This window comes from Perca fluviatilis, chromosome 18 (genome assembly GCF_010015445.1).
Source record: "Perca fluviatilis chromosome 18, GENO_Pfluv_1.0, whole genome shotgun sequence".
Classification (NCBI taxonomy): domain Eukaryota; kingdom Metazoa; phylum Chordata; class Actinopteri; order Perciformes; family Percidae; genus Perca; species Perca fluviatilis.
In genome coordinates, this window is record NC_053129.1 from 2,449,536 (window position 1) to 2,472,837 (window position 23,302).

Below are 23,302 nucleotides of genomic sequence, written 5' to 3' on the forward strand. Positions count from 1 at the left end.
TATTATTTTTTTTAAGGTTGTTTTTTGGGGGCTTTTCCCTTCATTATATAGCGACAGTGTATAGACATGAAAGGGGGAGAGAAATGGGGGGCGACATGCAGCAAAGGGCAGCAGGTCGGACTCGAACCCGCGCCACTGCAAAGGACTCAGCCAACATGGGGCGCATGCTCTCACTGGGTGAGCTAGAGGCCACCCCTGACAAAGTTTATTTTAAATGCAACTTAATGCTGTACAGACTCAATTTCCTCTCAAATCTCTCATTTCTATTAACCTATGTCAAATTACAATTTAATTTATTTCCCTTCTACTGACCACACTGACTTGTATCTGTACACAGCTTGTTTGGAGATGTAGAAATGTAATTGTGCAGTAAAGCATTGTAGCATCAGTTCAGAACAGCATTCTCTCAAAAGACAGTCCTTCATTTGGTGTTTTGATGATGGCGTTGGAGAGTGTTGTCACACATTGGTCCAAAACTCTCCCATAGTTCAACTGGGCTGAGATCTGTTGACTCCCAAGACCTTAGCATATGATTCATTTCTATAAATGTTCCAGACCATGATAGTCCCATCGGTAATGTGTCTTTAAGACCAGAGCTGGTTGTCTGACTATGTTTGTGTGTCTGTGAACAGAGGATGCAGGGACGTACTTCCCCAGTGTGAAGAGAGACCCGGGCCGGTACCTGCAGCCCTGCTCCGACTCGGTCAAGACCTGGCTGCGCAGCATGAAGAGCGCCGGGAAGGTCCTCCTCCTCATCACCAGCTCCCACAGCGACTACTGCAGGCTTATCTGTGAACACATCCTGGGGTAAGGAGGCGTTCACACCTGCCTTTAGTAAAAGTGCTCATATTATGCTTTTTGGCTTTTTCCCTTTCCTTTATTGTGTTATATATCTTTTTTGTGCATGTTATAGGTTTACAAAGTGAAAAAGCCCAAAGTCCCCCCCAAAGGGACTTACCATCTCCAACAGAAAACACTGTTCACAAACTGCTCCAAACAGCTCTATTGTAGTCCAGCCTTTACTTCAGAGACAAACGTGGTCACTTTGGAACACACGTTATAATGCTCGCCTAGCTGCTAGCGTGGCATGCCATCATACTCTGCTTCTGACTGGCTAGTAGTCCTTACCTAGGTACTGTCAGGGCATGCCCTCATACTCTGCTTCTGACTGGCTAGTAGTCCTTACCTAGGTACTGTCAGGACACGCCCTCATACTCTGCTTCTGACTGGCTAGTAGTCCTTACCTAGGTACTGTCAGGGCACGCTCTCATACTCTGCTTCTGACTGGCTAGTAGTCCTTACCTAACTACTGCACATGTGCGACTCCCAAAAAAGATGGAACAGAAGTGAGATGTCTCACTCTGTAGTTAACACAGAGAGCTCAGCACACAGGGTGAAAAGAGGAGCTGCAGCAATGTGCAGTACAACAAAAATATGGTGTTTTGTGAAAATGAAACCACGTAAACCTATTCTGATACAACTTCTAAATACAATTATGAACCTGAAAATGAGCATAATATGAGGTCTTTAAGGAAAAAGCAGCACAACTCATTTCACACAGGTGAAGAATATTGGGGGAGACTTTGACGAATTACACGTGATAAATGTGATCATATGTTAGGTGATGTCTTTACAGCTTGTACTGTGGCCAAAAAATCATTCAAATTCCTTTTTTTGGTTTTGTATTTTACTAAAATGCCATTTGACAGTGGACAGGGACAAGGACAGTGGTGTTTTTGGTGAGTTAATTCTTGACTTTGGAAATAGGAGTTTGACAAAATGTTCTTTGTCACTTCCTAGCTGACTAGCTAAGTGGATTATAACTTTTAAATTAGCTAGCTTTAAAGTTCAGAACAAAGCCACTACAGTAAATGAAGAAATATAAAGGGCACAACCAACAACCTGTGGCTCTCTCAATTAAATACACTTCACTCAAATGTCCTTTTTTTTTTGGCAAGGCCCATGATCACTGAGGCCTGTATGCTCACAGTTTCACACACATTTCTTACCAGCCCACAACTAACACCCAGCACTTAATTTTATGATTGTAGGCGTTCATCGAAAGGGATTATTGTTTTAGCAAGCTGTTTGGAGTTTAACACTGGCTTTGTGCTTCACCTGCCTCGCCCCGTTTGCCCTGCACACAGTGTGCTACAGGCGTATTTTCGCAGCCTAAGCCCTGTTATACACTCCATCAAGCAGCAAGAGAGCCCTGAAGAAACACAATGTCCGTGTTGCTGCTGCGCTTTAATAGAATAGAACAGAAAGCCTTTATTGTCGTTGCATGTTCACATGCGACGTTATTTTCCTGTCTCTCATAAAAGAAAAACTGTTCCCATTCACACATCACGATACACAAATAGCTGTTAAAAGAGGTTAAAAATACGATCAGATAAAGTGCTGGCTGATGAAGTGCTTTAGGTTGGATAAAGTGCATATGCAGTTATTCACATAAGCCCAACAATTATAAGCCCTTCTTGTTCCATGTAAGGTGTTGTTATCTTACGCTGCCCAAGTCTTGCATCGACGGTCTGCTTTCTCACTTTTCATGCTCAGAGCTGACTGTTCTCTGTGGTCCAGCAGAGGCAAAAAGCCTGTCGACGTAAAGCAGTTTTCTTTTGATCTGGATCTCACGGGTACCCCCCCACCCCCCTCTCACCATTTCCTGTAGAGCAGCAAGCGGCAGGGTCATTCCTGTTGTTCCTCACCCCTTTCCCTTGCTTCCCCCCCATCCCCTCCTGTGTCTGTGACCTCCTGCACCGTGCAGCATGTGTTGCCTCCTGAGCAGAGCAGTCCGAGCCCCAGCTGTGAATGAGTGTGTGTGCTACCATCATGTTCAAGTCGTTGCTTTACAAGGATCAGGGGGATGCAGATTTATGTTGTGATTGTTACACGAGGAAGTTAGGCCAGAGGTTGTTATGAGGGGGTTAAAGTGGGCGTCCCGGCACCTTTGAATAATAAGTCAATTAACCTAATTGGCAGTTTCATATATCGGCGTGTGCTGTTTGTTTAAAATAAGGCCAAATATCCATTCCAGTGTTTCCCCTATTCATTCTCAGCAGCGCACACCGTGAGTTCATGCACAAGGCAAGTATCTGTGGTGAGTTCACATGTCTATGATAATAGCAGGACAGTCGCGTACTATCTGCTGAAGTCAGTTGAACAGATGAAGATCACGTTGTCGGTAGCCTACCGGTTCCAAACCACACGATAACATGCTGCAGATATGGCGTTTTCAGCTGAACTAGACCAAGAGTATTTGGTAGGAACAGATCAGAGATGCAGTTTTTCCCTAATAGTTATCCGTGAAGTTAGCTAGAAGCGAAGGTAGTGTGTTTAATGTGGAGTGTCTGCATCAGACTCTCTTTATACAGTCTGTGGTCCCATATATGGTATTAATGAAAACTCTACTCCTGCCAGTTGCTCCTGCTGTTCTTTACGTCTGTTTGAGAGGGTAGGGTTCCTCCCACCTGCCAGATCCCACTTTAACCCCTGCTTGTTGTTGAAGGAGTGGGCTTTGTTCACCCATTTGGTTGCCGTGCTTTAAGATCCTTCCTGTTTTTCCTACACCTAAAGTTTGTGTAGACACCTCTTCTTCAGGCAGCACAGGACCAAAGACTTTTCTCCCCTGGTAAGAAAGCACTTTGTTGTGAAAGGCGCTCTCTCCTGCATCACTACACACTATCTCCTTTTTCTAGAAAACCCCCCCACCAGCCTCCAGCCGCTGTAGTGTGGCGCGCCGGCTGGAGGCCTGTGACAGTCAGCTGTCAGAAGTAGCACAACGAGGCCAGAGCTGTCTGACACCAGGTTCCTGGCCAATACCACAGAGGCTGCTGCTCTTTGGCACCACTAGATGAAGGCATTTATTGCTGGAATGCTGCTTACTTTATTGATTTGTTAGTTGTTGTTAAGTCCTCTGATGTGTTGAACGTGTGATACCAGTCCAGACAGAGCCAAGGATCTTCTCCCACTGTGTAAAATTAGCCTCGACTTGCTGCAGTTACACTCTCAACACATTTCTACTTGTCTAAATACCTTTGAATCCTTAATACCTTAAATCTATTGATGTCACAAATATTTTTATTTTTATATGCCTAGAGCCAACCAGTCAAAACTCAACAGTATTTGTTCTCTCTTTAATGATGCAGATTTGATAAGTTTTGTACAGTCCCTTTAGAGGAGGAGTTTTGAGTTTCACTTACCTTAAAGGAATATTTCACCGCTGGAAAGCTGAATATATCTTTAAATTGGGTCACTTATGTAGTAGAAATGTGAAAAAAAAATTGAAATTGGTGCCTTCTAGGCCGAGAAAAGCCAGAAAATGTGTTTTGGTCTTATATGGATGAAAAACACCAAATCCCAGAATGCACCTGCTTCGTTGCTTTGAGTCCACTCCCAAGCCACGCCTACCGCTTGACAGACCGACAGAGGCATTCAACTCAACTCAAGCGTGTTTTATTGTCATTTCAACCATATACGCGAAACAACGTTTCATCGTGACTCAAGTGGTGTTACACATTTAACATATATAAAAACGACATTATATAAAAACGACATACGAAACAGGCTACATTTAGTACACACACTTTATAGGCTCCGTAAAGTTCAGCTAACACATACTAGCATTAGCGCTTGGTGGGCTGTAAACACCGAGCATAAACACAGCCGTGAATTAGTGTGTAATGTAGAATGGTCGGCATTTAACAGTCACAAACTCCACCAGCAGTTAGCAGTTAAATGGATACAAATCACCACATTTCTGCGCCACTCGGTGTTAACACAGCCCACCTCTTTTACCTGGCGACAGAGCATCTCTAGCTCGGAGGGCTAGCAGGCCTGGTAGCTGGACAGTCCGGTACACTATTCAGGCAGGTTTCCACAACAAAAACACAAAGTCTCTGAACTCACGTTGGGAGTGTCGTTGAAGTTGGATGTAGTCCAGTTTGTGGTCTAAATGGCCGCGACACTTGCAAGCGGATCCGTAAAGTTCAGCTAACGCCATACTAGCATTGGTGTAGCTAATCACAGAGTATAAACACAGCCGTGAATTAGCGTGGAATGCCGATGAATGGTCGGCATTTAACAGTCACAAGCTCCACCAGCAGTTAGCAGTAGCTAGTTGGATTTTATTTCTACACCAGTCCACCTCCACGGGCCGGCGAGAGCAGCCTGGTAGCTGGATAGTCCCGGTTCCGGTACACTGTTGTTCAGGCATGTTTCCACAACAACAAAAACACAGCAGTCACTGAACTCACGTTGGGAGTTTCGTTGAAGGAGGATGTAGTCCAGCTTGTTGTTTAATGAGCAGACACTTGCAAGCAGGATGGCTGGGACAGGTGGACAGCTAGCATTAGCTTTCCACCTAGCCGATGAGGATGTCCCCTAGCCGGCTAGCGGCATTGAGCGACACCGCTGGTCTCCGTGCAGGCGAAGCTCACGTAGTGTCCGGTATTACGTCTGTAATAACGCGTTTCCTCCATATTCTCCGATCTGTACCGATGTATCCCGGTGGTACACACGTCCGGTAGTTTGAATGCAGATAATTGTTGTAAATGTTTTCTGCGGAAAACCGAAAGCCTGTTTAGCGAAGCTTCAAGATGGCTGACAGTCGTTTTCGGTAATACCCCGGCCAGACTCGGCAGTCCAACCGCCGGTGGCTGTTGAAAACATACGGAAGTAGATCCTACTAACTGGCTGTAGTCCTTGCCTCTGGCCCCAAAATCTCCTTCCCGCGCCAAAAATCGTCATTTTACGTCATCGGAAGATTTTTTCCAGACCCCCAAATGCAGAGATCTCTCGTCTCAGGGGGACATGAGGGAGGGAGGCACGGTCATTCAGAAATACTATCGGGTTTCTACTGATACAAAGCTGAATGCTAAATCGGTGAAGTATCCCTTTAAGTTACCTTCAAAACAGAAGATAGTTTAGATAGTCAAAACTGAACTAAGCATGTTTTTATGTATTTAGGGCTAGGGCTGGGACGGCATGGATTTTTTCTTACCGTGGTTGAAAAGCAAGAAATTCCCACGAGAGTAGCGTAAATTAGAGCGAGAATGGCAGGGTGCCTTAAGTGAGTAACGTCAGTGCCCCTGTGGTAGGGAGAGCGGTAACGGAGAGTAGCATATGAGTGCCGCTGTGAGGAAAAGAGAGAGGAAATAGAGTTGATGTAAAGTGAGTTAAAAGTGAACAATAAAACAACAAGCTAGAGCTTCTCAAGACACAGTGGCTTTATCTATTGTCAATACTCCCGGTAAAGTGAATGGTGTCACCCCCGAAAAAAACATCGCTTTAAACCTTACAACATATGTTGCAGCCATAGACTGTATAAAAAGATTGCAGCACATTGTTTCCATTTCAGCCCAGTGTGGGAGTCTTTACTGAGTTGTGCTGTCATTTAGGGCCACCCTGGATTCTCTCCTCTCCGTTGATCCATTCCACAGACAGTTCAGAAAGCTCTTTTGCCAAAACAGTAAAATATAAATGAAATAGTTTGCCGACAATGCCAAGTGCAGCCCATCTAGCAGCTGATCAGACAGAGAGCAGAGAGGGTGACCCGGCAGTCCGCTAACTTGTTGCTCTCTCTACCGATATAAGCCGCTCTGTTTTAGGCTACCAAACGTGCACGCAGGCTGAAACTCAACCGTGCCGTTTTATCATGATAAAGCTATAAACAGAAGGAAACTCCGCTAGCTGCTAGGCTAATGTGCAATGGTAAACACTGCAGCTGTAACGTTAACGTGTCTACCACAGCTGAGAACGGAGAAATGCCTTGGCCTTTGCTACCGTAATACACTGTAGCAAAGGCCAAGACATTTCTCCGATACAAGAAAGGTCGGATTTGTTACATCTTTTGATGATAAGTTTTGTTTAGAAAACCTTGAATCCATGTAAGACACAATCCATGTCATTAGAATCAATGAATCCATGTCATTAGACACAACGTGCACACATGTGCAGGCCAATGTTTTTTGCCGATACCTACAGTAGCATTATACCTGTGCTGTGATGCTAGTGTCTGTAAATATCCTGGTGCCTGGCTATTATATAATATTTTTGCACGAGTTGCTGCTCATTACATAACTTAATTGGCAGCATCTAACAATTGTATTAATTGATAACTTTTTTTAATCCAAGTCAAGGTCAAATACACGAAAAGAAAAGTTCATGGCAAATAACATGCGTCATGCAAGTCATATTATGAATAAACTGTGATATCGGTCTATATAAGGTATTCTGAGTCATTATGGCAAGCTGTTTCATCATATGAGAAAATATATATGATAAATGATGATGACTACAAGAGATCTGTTTCCAGCAAAACAGAGTGAAAGCAGAAAAAGCAGAAAGTCCATGTTGTGTTCTTCTTTACAAAGGAAATAAATGTCAGACTGACTGACTGACGTGATGTCATTCTTCTTAGAAAACTATCCGTTTTTTGCAATGTTTCATGATATTTTGTCTCTAAAAGTGTGTTACTCAACTTTTGTGTTTGTGAAAAAATGAAATGAAAATCGCAATACTCAACACTATCGGATCGCAATACTTCTAGAATCGCAATACAAATCCAATCGGCACCCATGTATCGTGAAAGAATCGAATCGGGACAAAGGCACATCGTCCCAGCCCTAGTGAACATCAAACTGATTGTGTTTATGTCTTTAAGTTCCCAGTAAGAAGTCCCTCCTGTTTCAGAAGGCTTTCTCACCTTATATGGAAGATTGTATAAATGTACATGTACTGTATATTCTGCACATAACCAAACAGTATTGGTGACTGTAGCTCTGTGGGAGTGTTTACTTTATTATTCAGAGTATTCCCTGTATGTGTACACTCTTTATTGCTCCATGTTTCCTATCATCTGTACAGGCTGTGTAGCTTTGCTGAGCTATTTGTGTTTGTGTAACTCAAGTGTGTTTGGATGCTGTCCAGCCATTGTCCTTCACACAGCGGCCTGTCACAGAGGTTAACGTTGTTTCTCCATCTGTCGCAGGAAGGATTTTGAAGAGCTATTTGACGTCATCATCACAAACGCCCTGAAGCCCGGTTTCTTCTCCTTGGTGCCCCAGCAGAGGCCCTTCAGGACCCTTGGTGAGTACTGGCCTGCTGCTCTCATGTCCCAATGCACTGTACTAGCATTTCTTAAATCATGTAGTCTCTAAAATTTCAACAAATAGCTAAAAAAAACACCCATCACAAGTTCCCAGAGCCCAAGCAGACATCTTCAAATCACTTGTTTAGTCCAACCAACGGTATAGCTTATTTCTTGATAACTATTTCTGGAGAGAAATGGTTCTGTATTTAAAACTTTTAGCCACACAAACTAAATTCCATTCACCTCCATTGTATTGAGATATTTTAACCCTTGTGTTGTCCTCGGGTCAAAGTTTTTAATATCATAAATATGGGATTCTTTCAACAAAATTGCCCAAAAATAACATAGATGCATAAATGAACACTCACGCATGCATCCATGTTATTTTTGGGCAGGTAAAATGAATGATTACTTTCACTGAATTTTGGGTGTTTTATTCAATTTCATAGCATTTGAAACACATGTTTAAATGGTGTGTTAAATGGTATAATTAGTAATTTCTGCTTTTTTAACTAAAAAATTAGCTATAATGTCATATAAATTAGGTTTATTGACCATGAATAAAAAAAAACATGACAATGGCATAAAAAAAAAAAGTCAAAAGCAAAAAAAGTTAATTTTCAGTTGTGACCCTGAAGGACAACAGACACAAGGGTTACAACCTGAAATCAAAACTATCTGCATAGCTAGATACCACTTTAGGTAAGTAATACTATGTGTTTTCCCTGTAATTCTGGTGAACTGACCCTTTTAAAAGCTTTTTAGACATTTACAATATCGCACATCCATTATTTTAGGAATATATTGTAGGGGTCAGTCAAGCTGTAATCTCCTCAAACTGTTCTATTTACTGTGAGGATTTTAAACAGCTGTGTTAGTGAGATTATTATCAGTTGCCAACATTTCATTGGCTCACTCCACACAGCATTCCTGGATGGGAGAAAAACATGCTCTGGTTTATTGGCATTTCTTTAAACCAATCACAATCGTCTTGGGCGGAGCTAAGCTCCGGACGGAGCAACAGTGCTTCTGCTAAATAGTCTCAGGAAGGAACTTGTTTTGGTGGAACATGTGGACGTTCAAAAGTAGTTTTAGTCGTGCAACAGAAAACTCAGATAGGACAGATAGTCTAGCTAGCTGTCTGGATTTACCCTGCAGAGATCTGAGGAGCAGTTAACCATAGTCCTCACAAATCCACCGGAGGTTAGAACGGCAACACAGAGACAGAGGAAGGGGACGGACATCCGGCTGAAAAGAGGAGTGGAATTTCCGGCAGCACCTGAACAGTCCAGGAAATGAAACGTGGTTGATATAGACCAGCCAGGTCACATGACTCCTAGCTTCCTGGGCTGTCGTCCCTCTTGCATTAGCCCTGCCCAGGCATCTGATCCTCATGCTCATTTTGGAGGTGTGCACTGGCAGGAGCAGCCTGTTGGAATGCTCCCCTCATCTGGATTGTCTTCCTGCCAGCAATAACACTGGGGATACATTATGTGTGAAGACAGGATGATCCACTGAGTGAAATATTTCTCTCTCTCTCTCTTGCTCTTCCTGAGTTTTGCCACGTGGGCAAAAAAACACATGAGCATCCACTCTTCCTCTGGCCTTTTTTTTAGTCGGGAACTAATAGCTAATACATTGGCAGTATATACAGCCAATAATCAGCTCATAAATTATTTATTTGCTTCCACTTATATTAATTGAATCTTCCAGGAGCCTTGTCTGTGTGGAGTGTTCATGTTCTGACCGTGCTCGTGTCGGTTTCACTGCCCCACCAAGCTTTCTGTTCTTTGGCTGCACGTACAAACATCGCCAGCAGATTGGATCAGCTGTTGCTAGCTGCTCCTGTGGGTTGAAAGGAGCCTGTTGAGGTTGTTCAGGCACCTGGTAAGGATGCCCCCTGGGCGCCTCCCTAGGGAGGTGTTCCAGGCACGTCCAGCTGGGAGGAGGCCTCGGGGAAGACCCAGGACTAGGTGGAGGGATTATATCTCCAACCTGGCCTGGGAACGCCTCGGGATCCCCCAGTCAGAGCTGGTTAATGTGGCTCGGGAAAGGGAAGTTTGGGGTCCCCTGCTGGAGCTGCTGCCCCCGCGACCCGACACCGGATAAGCGGACGAAGATGGATGGATGGATGGGCCAGTGTTAGCCAGCCGGCTCATTTTCAACTGCAGTCCTAGTTACCTAGCATGCATGTCTTTATGTAATAAATGCATATAAAGCTGAAACAGGACTCCTGACTAACTTTCCCACTCAGTTGGTCGCACCGTTTTCTTGGTCCAGCATGGTATTAGTCAGTGACCATGCGTGCTAATGAATAGTTGTCTTCATTTGCATACACTAGATTTGTATTGATGTGAAGACTGACAGTGACTTGTCAAATATTTTAATCAGAATTTTATCAGAATATTACTCTCCTCTAACCGCTGAAAAGAACTCTGGAGGGTCCCTGAAGGTTGTGTCTTTCTTACTGTCGGTGTGCAACTTCAACTTAAACTGCGTTGCCCCGGTTTTTGAGTTGCCCGCCAACCCACACTGTCTACAACACATATGGTTAAATGAAGTTGTATGAATCGAGGGAATAACTGAAACAACTGAATGTTTCTTGTGGAATTCAATCTTTAAAAATGGTGTGCTGTGAAAACATATCCCTGGGTTTAATATATGTTAGTCATGGCTTAATAAATACAAATATGAAACAAGGTTAAACTAATATAGCTGTGAAAAAACTTTTAAAATGTGTTGTAATCACCGGATAAAATGTCAGAGAAAGGTGTTACATATATGACCTGATAATGTCATGCTCCATGAGCTACTTTTCCTTTTTTTTTTCAGTGAAAATGCCACAGCACGTCTTCAAATCTGCTGCTCCCCTCTGAGCAGCAGGCCACATACCACTCATTCCTCTTTCTCCCCAAGTCCAGTGTACTCAAAGCTGTTAGTGTGTGTGTGTGTGTGTGTGGGTGTGTGTGTGTGTGTGTGTGTGTCACATGTGTAGGTGTTCATCCCTGTTCTTTCACTCTCTCCTGTCACAATATTTCCAGCAAGTCTGAACCTGTGCTGGCTGGTCCACGGTTGTGTCAGTGAGAGTGACGACTCAAACAGCAGTCAGACCCAGAGGAGCAATTATCTACTTCAAAGACGCTGGTCCATTGATCCCCACATAACAGCCAAGGAAAGCATACCACAATTAAAAATCTATCAGTTTAATTAAAGAGGCTTCACAGCACTTGCTGACATTATGAATAAGTCATATGTGATTGTATTAGGCTGCAACTAATGATCATTTTCATCCTCCATTAATCTGTCCATTATTTTCTGGATGAATGGATCCAATGTTTTGGTCTCTAAAATGTCAGAAAATGGTGAAAAATGTGATGGCCTCTGGCCCACAAAGACTTTTTCCCATAGACTTACATGGTGAAAGACACGCCTGTAAATCAGTGGATACATTTTTTTGGAGCGTCGCACAACCCCCGTGAACTGACTGCTTTCACTATCAGGATTTGATTGATTCGGTCCGATAACATTTGGAAAGTCTAGAAGAGCCGCATGATTAAATAATTTAATCCCCATTCAAGTAAGCGGAGCACTAGTCTCTAGTGCGCCTGCTCTATGGGCCACACATATTTTGTAAATAAGTCATATGTGATTGTATTAGGCTGTAACTAACGATCATATTCATTCTCAATTAATCTGTTGATTATTTTCTGGATGGTGGATTAGTGTTTTGGGTCTATGAAATGTCAGAAAATGGTGAAAAATGTGGATCAGTGTTTCCCAAAGCCCAAGATGACGTCCTCAAGTGTCTCGTTTTGTCCACAACTCAAAGATATTCCGTTTCCTGTCCCAGAGGAGAGAAGAAACTAGAACAATATTCACATTTAACAATCTGGAATCAGTGAATTTCACTCAAACAGATTCATCGATTATCAAAATAGTTGGCAGTTAATTTAATAGTTGACAACTAATCGATTAATCAGTTCATCTTTGCAGCTCTAGATTGTGTTTACGTCGGCAAAGTTGCTTATATTCATATTTCTTGTTCAAATTAAGAATTTGGTTTATTATTATTTACCACACTTTTAATCAACTAGGATTATATTTTGAAATTAAAATCTCTTGTTGGAGAAAGCCCTGGCTAAAATGGAAGCACATTCCAACACACAGAAGGACAAGAGAATTAAAGGGCTATTCCAGCAATTTAGTATTGCACTGCCATAAAGTTGGGATAACACCAGGACAGATTTAAACAATAATGGAGCTGTAGAGATATCGTGACTTTAGTCTGGGTCAAACGAGACCTAATCCGGCTGAGAAGCGGCACTTTTCAGAGGTGGAGATTGAAACCCTGATATCTCGGGTACGTGTGTACTATTTGGCAGCCTGAAAACTGGTATTAAAGGCTGTAGAAAGAATGCGGAATGGAAAGAGATCACTGATGCCGAAGTCAACAGCGTTGCCGTAGTAAATCAGACTCAAGTTGATGTTTATTTAATTTATACATCCTTGAAATATGTATACTATAGTCTAAATAGTAATATACAGACTTATATTGCAATTAGGGCTGTGCAAAAAAATCAGTTCACATTCGTATCGCGATTCAAGCTCTACCGATTCAAAATTGCTTAATTTTTTGTTTCGTTTTGTAATGGCGTGTATACTATTGTCCTGCAATGAGTTTAGCTCGCCATTCCCATAGATGGCGCTGCGTCAAATTCACACTGACGCCTGGGCACTCTTGTCATAATCAAAAGAAGAACGAGTGCAGCAGAAGTAGTTTAGTCGGCACAAACAATGGCAGACCTCACAGAAAGAATTATTCAACCTGCTCCATCCTAATGGAAGGCGAGAGTTTGGGTACATTTCGGCTTTTATAACCTCGAGGCGAAGACGGAACTTGATAGAAATCATGCTATATGCAGAATTTGCAAAGCGAAAGTTTAGTATTTTTTAAACACCACAAAATTGAGAACTCCCATGGTATGCCATCACCCAGAGATTAACTCTTTCAATGCTCTAAACTCCCACCCAACTCTGAACCAAAAGCTCTTTTTATTTAACAGTTTTATACTTGAATTAAATGTATTTGAAAGCTGGCTGAAGCTTGGCACTTTGCAGTTTTTAGTTGCAAAAGTTAAAATTTTTGTATGAAGACATATAAAGTAATATCAAACTACATTTCATTTGTTGTTTCTTTTCTTTTCTTTTAAATTGTAGGTCTACTGCAATCACATGGGGAAAGTAACTACATTTACATACTGTGAATCGTTTTTTTTTTTTTTTATCAAGAATCGTTTTTGAATCGAATCGTGTCATTTTCTGAATCGTGCACCCCTAATTGCAATCTCTTAGGCCTACATGGTGTACCTATATTTAAATAAACACACAGTAGCAGAGTTTATGCAGTGTATTTTATTTTACTAATGTTTCTTTTCTTTGGTCTGAGCCAGGCAACCGTGAGCTGGGAGGGAGAGCGTGTGTCCTCCGCCCCCCATACTGGACCACCACCCCGACCCTGTCTCCTGACAGCAGAGGGGCTGCAACAACGAGCCGAAATATGTCGGTCAATGGCAGAAATAAATCGTTCACTTGTGGCCATTAACGACACTATAAAAGAGAAACGAAAACCTGAAGAATAAATAAAAATGTTGTGCATGTTTCCTGTATTGAATATCATTGCCAAACATAACACTATACCTTTTAAAAGCGAGGAATAATATCCTGTCTCCTTGGTATAGCCCCCAGTTGGGGCTGTGCTGGACACTGCTCTCTGGGCATCGGGTCATCTGGCTCCATCTCTACATTTATGGCACCCTGGTTTCCTGCGCGATGGTGTGCAGAACCCCCCAGGCTAAAACACTGTTGCAGACTTTTTCTGCCGTGTATAGTAGGGTCCCCCCCCGTGATGCAAGACAGAGCCATCTGCCCTTAATCAATCCAATGGAGCGCTCCACTGTGGCCCGTGTGTGTACGTCTGCACTGTTTTACCGGCGCACAGAGGTCTTCTAAAAGAGCCAGATCTGTCGTTTCCTGTAAGTGAGAACTGATGACTTCTCTTTCTCCTGTTAATTGGGACTCCGAATGCTGCACGGCAAGTCCACACCGTACACGAGTTTAAACTTGATGTGAGATTTGATCGTTGCCTCCGCTCACGTCCATATTGATAAATGGCGAGCTTTGCGTGGAGATGACCGTACGCCGGTTTTACGCTTGTTTTCTGTCATACGTTCATTTCGTAAATGAGGGCCATTTTTGGAAGTGATTCTTCAACAAAGTCAGAAATTTAATTCTGCCAACAGTTTCCATTGTAATAATTACGGTGATTGCATATGTAATTGCGTCACAGATTTCACTGTGTATGTGTCTGGTCTCATCTCAGTTTTCTCTGACGTGCCCTTTGAAACAAGCTGTAGTTATTTAGAAAGCAGCAGACATGTCTGTGCCAGCCTAACTAACTCCTAGCTCAGTCTTGTTACTGGTTGTCATCACTTCACTGACATCCAGTTAAAACAAAGCATCAAGTTAATAACCACAACATGTTTCAACAGTTGCAGCCACAAGTGACCAATAGTGCCATTATAATTATGTGAATAGATGTAATGATCTGTTTAAAATTGGTAAAGCACTTGCTTTATCATCATCTCATGTACAGAATCCCACAGTATCCCACACATAATCTGAGTATGTTGAAACAGCCTTATATAAGCCTGGTGTTACTCCACAGATGCATCCAGGCAGATTTCAATTATCCAGTGATTTAAAAGAAGAAGCAAAGTCCCTATGCCCACAATCTTGTTAAATCTTGTTGTTAATCTCATAACTGCTGACATTTCTTTTTTAGAGAGGCCCTAGTCTAGATCAACAGAAGTACATTTCCAGGATAAAGACAGACATCCGGTGCGTGATGTCAGGTTTTGCCCCTCCACTTTTGCTCTCTGGTGTTAATGTTCTCAAAAGCCCTGACCCCCCCCCCTTTGGAAAGCCCTGCTTTCCTGGGAGTATTGGGAGCAGTCTCACAGTCCATATAATTCACACTGTGCCAAAGCTGTTGTGTGTGGTTGTGGGCCCACTGGTGACTGCTGTGGTGAGGTTTGGCTGAGGCTATGCAGCCGCAGAGCAGCTGGTGTCTGATTGGGTTTCCTCTCCTGCAGTGAACGACGTGGAGGAGAGCGAGGGCCTGCCGGCGCTGGACAAACCCGGCTGGTACTCCCAGGGCAACTGGCCACACCTCCACGAGCTGGTCAAGACCATGACGGGCAAACCAGAGCCCAAGGTAGGCCGGCCACCCCGTTCTGTATGTCAGTGATTCCCAACCAGGGGTATAAATAGAAATGATGATTTGATGGAAGAATATATCCACATTCTAACATGAAGTCAACTGTAACACCTGAACACTACATGTTACAGTTGTGTGTAAGATAAAACTAGTCAGCAAGCGAGCACAGACGTTTATTCAAATTCAAATTCAAAACAACTTTATTTATCCCCATAGGGTAATTCTGTTTTTAGTCTACCAGTCGTATCGACAAGACAACACTTAATCAGGCATACAGACAAACAGAGAAATACTGTCAATGACATCATACTGCATAAATGGGCATCAAAAATCAAACAAGTGATACACAAACACAGGCCATGATACTGACTAAGCAGCAACCGACTCTCAAGATAGTATCATATTAAATAAATAATGATAATACTTAAGTAAATACTAAATAGGTAATGATACAAAAGGTTTTGAATGCCTGGCGCATATTTAGTTGCCGCTGTCAACAATATTTAAGAATTTAATGGCCGAGGGAATAAAAGAATTGGCATATCTGTTAGTTTTCCTTGGGGGGGCAAGGTAGCGTCGTCCTGAGGGCATTAGGCAGAATTCCTGACTAAGAACATGGCCAGGATAACTCATGACCTGTCTAGCCTTCTGGAGCACCCGTTTTTTCCAAAGGGAGCTCAGGTCTGTCAGCTGAACACCAATGATCTTGGAGCAGATTTTGACAATACTGCTTAGTCTATTCTTGTCCCGCACAGACAATCCATAAAACCAGCAGATAAAAGAAAATGTTAAAAGGCTTTCAATAAATGAATAATAAAAGTTACATAAGATCCTCTGCGACACATTGAAAGAATTTAGCTTCCGCATCAAGTGGATTCTCTGTTGTCCCCGCTCAATGATTGACTCTGTGTTTTTTATCAAACTTCAGGTTTGAGTCAAACATGGTTCCTAAGTACTTATATGTTTCTACAATTTCAACATTTTCTCCATGAATAATGCTGTCTTCCGGGTTAAAACGATTCTTTCTAAAATCAATAATTAACTCTTTAGTTTTTGTCACATTAAGGTCCAGGAAGTTATCATCACACCAGTTCACAAATTGTGATAAGGCACTTCCATGGCCCGATTGGGCCCCCTGAAGAAGTGACAGTAGGGCAGAGTCATCCGAAAATTTCACAAGGTAGCTACCCAGTTGTGAAGTCCTGCAGCTATCTGTGTACATAATAAAAAGCAAGGGAGAAAGGACACAGCCCTGCGGAGACCCTGTGTTTGAAGTGAGGATGCTGGACATGTAGCCATTCACAAATACTTGCTGGAGTCTGTCTGTTAGGAAATTTAAGAGCAGCAATAAAATCTGATCAGGTAGATTAAAATAAGAGGCCAGTCGCTCTATTAAAATATGAGGCTGCATCTTATTAAAAGCTGAAGAGAAATCAGCAAATAAGACTCTTGCATGTGAATTTGGTTTTTCGAGGTGCTTATATAATCTATCTAAGATGAAAATCTTAGCATCATCCACACCTTTCCCAGCTTGATAGGCAAATTGTAGTGGATCTAATTTTCCATTGATTAAGGAGACAATTTCATCTTTCAATATTTTCTCAAAGGTTTTCATCACTAGTGATGTTAGTGCCACAGGTCTGAATTCGTTCATTTCTCTGGGATTATTAGATTTAGGGACAGGTATTATAATTGATGTTTTCCATATGGCAGGAATCTGACCACACTCGATACACATTTGAAAAAGAGTTGTAAACACCTCACAGAGCTGGTCCGCACAATGACGCAAGACGCGTCCACAGATGGAGTCGGGGCCAGCAGCTTTACGTATGTTTACTTTCTTGAAAAGATTTGTGACATGACTTTGTGTTATCACTAGACCACTCTCTGGAACCAAAGATTCCCGCATTTTAAAAATATCATTCACAAAATCAGACCTTTCAAAACGAGAAAAGAAATAATTAAAGCCATTTGCCAAGTCTGCATTTTCCACACCATTTACATGAATGACCTGCTTGGTCCCACAGGAAAATTGATTAATTGATGCCATGGATTTTATACCTGTCCAGGCTGCCCTGAGGTCTCCTCTACAATACAGACTTTCAATTTTATTTCTATAATTCGTTTTGGCCTTCCTTATTTCGACCTTAACTTCTCTGGAAGCCGCTTTTTTCTCCTGGGGGTTTCCTGAATAAAATATTCTTTTCTTTTTGTTAATGGCTGATTTAAGTTCTTTGGTCACCCAAGGTTTATTATTTGGGAAAATAACCACTTTTTTAGAAGGAATTACTGAATCCACACAGAATGTAATATATGATGAAACAGTGTCTGTAAGTTCATTATTATCATCACAACCGTCATAAAAACATTGCCAGTCTGTACTGTTTTTATGACGGTTGTGATGATAATAATGAACTTACAGACACTGTTTCATCATATATTACATTCTGTGTGGATTCAGTTTAGCTAAAAGAAATTAATAAATGGTAGAAATAAATACACTATTTAAAGGAATGACTAAACAGTTTGAATGCTGTTCAAAGCATTAATTAGCTAAAGTAATGAAAAATACGGTTAAAAAAGCTTATACGTTAAAAAAGCTTGTACGTTAACTTTTTTTCACTCCAACCCAGCGCATGTTGTGTCCCATAGATGATTGCAGTTGGGTTGCGGTTGGGTTATTTTTTAACCCAGCAGTATTAAGAGTGTAAAGTTGAAATAGTTAGCTAAAAGTAATGGCTAAAAGTAATGTTGGTGGATAAATGGGTGAAACATTCAGCTTCACTCCAAATAGTAGTAGCCTAGAAGGCTAGTAGTAGTAGTAGTACTAGCATTGCTCACCCAACCAACCTTAATATTGATGGCTCAATTGTATGAAATAGGATAATTAACAACATCCACTTTTATATGATGAATAGTGTTATACATTTAAAACATACATTGTGAATTGATGAAGGGGTACATCTGACAGAGCTGTGGGGGGGCTCAGACCGCAGAGGTCTGCGAACCACTGCTGTATGTACAGTAACAGGAGTCAGCAGTCAGACCTCTGGCTGCCTCGCTTACAGGTTGACTCCAACTCTGGGTTTTTGGCAGAGGCTGAAAGAGATGAGGGCTTCACGATAAATCAGCTCAGGGAGATTCACACTGGTGTGATGGAGAGGAGGAGCGTGGCCCTTGGCATGACTGTCGACAGGGCTGCTGTGTGCCAGCGTGTTGGGAGTCCTCTGATGGAACAGGCCACAGAGTGCAGCCGACTGCCCTCATACTTCTCATATACAATGCAGCCCATTGTTAGGGACAGTTTGACACTGATCAAATGGCTCTGCTTTACCTCAGGTATGGTAGAAAATGGAGCCTAATAAAAAGCTACAAAAAATTTACATTAAATGTCATATGTTAATTTGTATATCACCTTTCATTACACGTAAACCCAAAGTGCTTTACATTAAAAACAGCATACACATTAAAACAAAGCATGAACAGAAATAGGAATACACAAGATTACAACCAACAAAAACAATACATACAGGTGTGACCATTCAAATTCACACGCACATACACACACAGACGCGCACACACACAAGCACGCACCACCCACTAATAAATCCAATCAGTGCACCTTTCTCTAAAGCTTCTTACTTAATCTTGTTAGTTGTCACCATGTACAGCGTTGCAGGGAAAGATGGGACATGAAGCGCACAATCACATCAGTCTCAAAATAGCCGCTCATACGCCTGCTGGAAATGGCTGGTAAAGGATGATATCTGACATTTGTTAGTTAGGCTTGGAGCGGGGTTAATAGGTTGGACATGATGCTCAGAACTGCATCTCACAAAAATGAACAATCTCTATTTACTGCAAAATCAAGGCACAGTCATGTTATGGTATACAATTTATTAATGGGTTAAAAGCAGAATTAATCAGACATTTTCCCAACAAATAACAATAAACCCCTTTCAGGAACAATCCAGTTTTGATTATACAGTAAGAGAATCATGCATGTGAATTGCCACACAGACTGGGTTTCTGACCAGGGTTTAAAGGCACAAAGAAGCCTTGTAGAGCAAAGCAGGAAGAGCGACCAGAAGAGCTTCTTTACTAACGTAAATGTTTTCAGGCATACAGGTGTCCATGTGCATGGCAGTCAGTAGAACAAGTGCTTGAAAGAAGAGTCAACACTTTACTGCCACACCAACAGTACCTAAGCATGTGTTGTATGGAGCTTATGGACACATTAAATCAACTATTCAGGCACAGACTGACACATAGTGAATAGCCTTTACAAATTGCTGAGTAATCTGAGCCCTCAGCAGTCTGAATGTGAGACAGCAACAAAAAGCGCACATTAGACAGTGTAGTGAAAGCTACTTGGCTTCTGGCTTTCTGCAGGGAGAGGAAGCTTGCTGTCCCTTATCTGTAGGGAAGATCTATCAAACGGTGCAGTGGTCCAGAGAAATGTACTCTACGTTAATGTGTGTGAATAATTCACTACGAAGTGGTGTCACAGTTTCCAAAAGTTTTGGATATGAGAATTTCATGTGACAGCCCTAAAAAGAAAAGTGTCTACTGATTTGGAATACTGTTTACTCATGCCCACAGTCTTCTCCATAACCCCAAGGAATGACATCATGTCTGACTTACCAACACGGTCTCACGGCAGTTCGTGAAATGGTTATGTAATTTTGTATCTATTGATTCGTGTATTTTTCCATGGTGGTCAGCATGTAATGGAAAGCATTTATACGGAGGTTGGGTTTAGGAAAAGAAGAACGGGGAAAGGAAAGGTCACACGCGGGAGACGGCCGCGGTCTCTGGGGGGACGATGGACAACAACGGGACGGTTGTGTTTAGGAAAAGAACAACGGGGAAGGTTAACATCACACGCGGGACACTATCCCCGGTCTCCTGGGTGAAAGTCCTGTGTTGTTTGACCCCCCCAACCAACCTCCCTATGCGGATTTTCAGCATTTCATACTACTCGCTACCTTACTCGTTCCTCTGATCACGAAAGATGCTTCCCTTTGAAATAGATTAGTTTAAAACGTGCTGACTACTAAGAAAAAAGAACGAGATAAACGGGTCCGTGTGCACGTATCAATAGATTAAATAACGTGACCATTTCGTGAACTGCCGTGAGACTGGGTTGGACTTATAGGGCATAAAGGTCAGCCATCAATCAGTGATACAAATTACTTAGTTCATTTCATAGGCACAAAGTCCATTTATCAACACAAAACTGAGTAAGGGCACGGTTATCCAGCATTAATTAAAGCAATTTTCTTTTTCTTGTGGTTATTATTTTGGGAGGGATTTATATCAGGGTTTCCGTGGGGTCTTAAAAAGTCTAAAATTTCAAAATCCAAATTTTTGGCTTTAAAAAGTCCTAAATTTACTGAAATATTGTGTTCAAGGTCTTAAATAACTTTGAACAGGGCTTAATTTTGTGTAATAATTTTGTTCAATGTAACGCTACCTCTAATGCTCGTTCAAATGTTGCCTCAGCGCTGTAGAATGTTTGTTTTAATAATCCCGTGGTGTTGTAGTTCTTTCTGTCACTAGTCCAAATATAATTCGCTGTATTGCGACTACAAATGATACCAACATGCAACTTCTATTGCAGCCAATCCAGACACCAGTCCTATAATATAATGCCAATCAGGAAATCAGAGAATTGTTTCAGACGATGTTTTCGGACTCTGACATCTGACTTTTCTTTTCTTTTTTTTTAAAGATTATTTTTTGGGGCTTTTCCGCCTTTAATGGATAGGACAGCTAGGTGAGAAAGGGGGAAGAGGAGGGGGAAGACATGCAGGAAATCGTCACAGGTCACATCCGAGTCCTGGACCTCTGCGTCGAGGCATAAACCTCTATGTTTATGTGCGCCTGCTCTACCCACTGAGCCAACCCGGCCACCTGACTTTGTTTTTCATGTTGTGATATGGGTCTTAAAGGTACAATATGTAACATTTCTGCTTTAAAATGTCTAAAAACGACCATACCTATGTTATATATTTTTATGAGTTGTGTTCTTAAACTATCCCAAATGTTTCTACCAAATGTCAAACCCAGAGAAATCTGTTATTTTATTTTCAGACACGGCACGTTTCCTTTAGTCGCCCGTCAGTGGCGTCATACAACCTTTCACTGTGTAGTTACTCTAACTTCCGTCAGAACACTGGCACCAAGATGATACGTTCAGGAGTAATTGTAAATCATACAATCTCACAGAAAAAAAATACTTGTAACCGTAATACTGCTTTTTTTTTTGGCCATACAGCATCATTTTGTGATTAATTACATCCCACTTTTTATCACAGTAATACAAGAGAGATCTTATTTATTTTGAAAGTTCAATATCGACAAGTAGCTCACGTTGATGCTAATGCTTTGTGGGTAACATTATGAGGTTAAAACATCGTTCAACACGCTAATAAAGTTATTTTTAGTATGACTGTTTCGACCACAGTTAACAGGACTGGGCTAACCCACAAATAACTTCACTAGCAACGTTAACTGTATAGATAGACGATTAATCTAATGCTAATTTAGCCAGCTAGCACACCCCGGTCTGTCTGCCTCACTCCCCCGGCGCAGAGAGACTCAGTCGGGATGACAGCTGACAACAGCCCCGGGACATATAGCTAGCTAGCTAGCTAGTTATCGTTAGCCCCCAGTCAGCTATCAGCCAGCTACTTTTATTACAGCAACCCCCCGGCCAGAACTTATCTCCAGTGCCTGGTGCTTACGACGCTAACGGCAGTTTAATTAAATGTCGGGAAGCGGACTATATCAGACCAGGCACCGAGTCACAACAGCGGCCATCCATAGCGTTAGCTACATCTCCGTAGCGCTACCGGTGTATGTGCCGAAAATCTCCTCCCTGCCGAATTTCTCCCCCCTTCGCGTTTAGCTGTCTTTACGGTTAGCTAAATTAACCCGACAAAAGGTTAGTTAAGCACCAAAACGAAAAGTTAAGATTACTGAAAAGTGAAGGGGAGATAATTCCGGGCTGCTGCACAACAGGCATCGAACGTCCTCGCTGTCGCAGAGATTCCCCCGACAATCCCCCCACCCCCCCCACCCGTCTCTCAGCCTCGTTTAGTAGCTAGCTAGCATTACAACAAACCCCGTCCGCCCCGGTGTTGAAACGATCCAAAAGGTGACATTGATATGTGAAATATTTTGTGTTTTAGCTGCTGGCTACTGTTAGCTTGCTGGCTCACGAGCTAACTGGTCAGCTACAAATACAAATCTAATCAAGAAAAACATGTTGGGGAAACTGCAGCTATTTTATTAGAATAACGTGAATAAACTTGAATGGGTAAACTCGTCCGTGAACTGATGCATTCTAACCGTCAGCTAAGGTGTTTAACACTAAAAATTCCCAGAATTCCACGCAACTTCCCAACGTCATCAAAAGTCCAGTTTTACCGTCCATTGTTTTGGTTGAGAGACCCCTAGCGGCAGAAAGTTACATATTGTACGTTTAAATTTAATTCATAATGGTCTTAAAAAGGTCTTAAAAAGTTTTAAATTTGACTTGCTGAAACCTGTAGAAACCCTGTACTGTATAGGATTTTGTTAGATACAGTAGTAATGTTAGAGAAACTAGTGCAGTGCCTATATATTATTAATTATAACACATGAAGCTTAATAGTTTAAGTTACAGGTTATATTGTCTAGGTTAATGTCAAGTTGTCACAACAAAGACATTGACAGGGTTAATTCAGATCAACCGACACGTCCCCCCCTCATGTCATTTGTCCGTCTGCCCCTCTCATCAGGCTAACTACACACACTATTAGCTGACACAGACTAAAACGTAACAGCTACCATTACATTAAAGTAGTTGGTTTTTACTTTGGCTGTCTTGAGACCATTATACAGTAATTGTGTCATGAATATTTTTCTTTGACCTTAAGTAAAGTGAA

At 42.0% G+C, this 23,302-nt stretch overlaps 1 protein-coding gene across 1 annotated transcript in view; it reads left to right on the forward strand.

The window, feature by feature from the left end:
- The window catches only part of nt5dc1 (5'-nucleotidase domain containing 1), a 109,126-nt gene that overhangs the window by 61,530 nt on the left and 24,294 nt on the right, over positions 1–23,302 (forward strand). Inside the window, 3 exon segments of the mRNA XM_039781877.1 lie at positions 633–807; positions 7,991–8,088; positions 15,244–15,365. Of these exon segments, the coding sequence (XP_039637811.1) occupies positions 633–807; positions 7,991–8,088; positions 15,244–15,365 (395 nt within the window).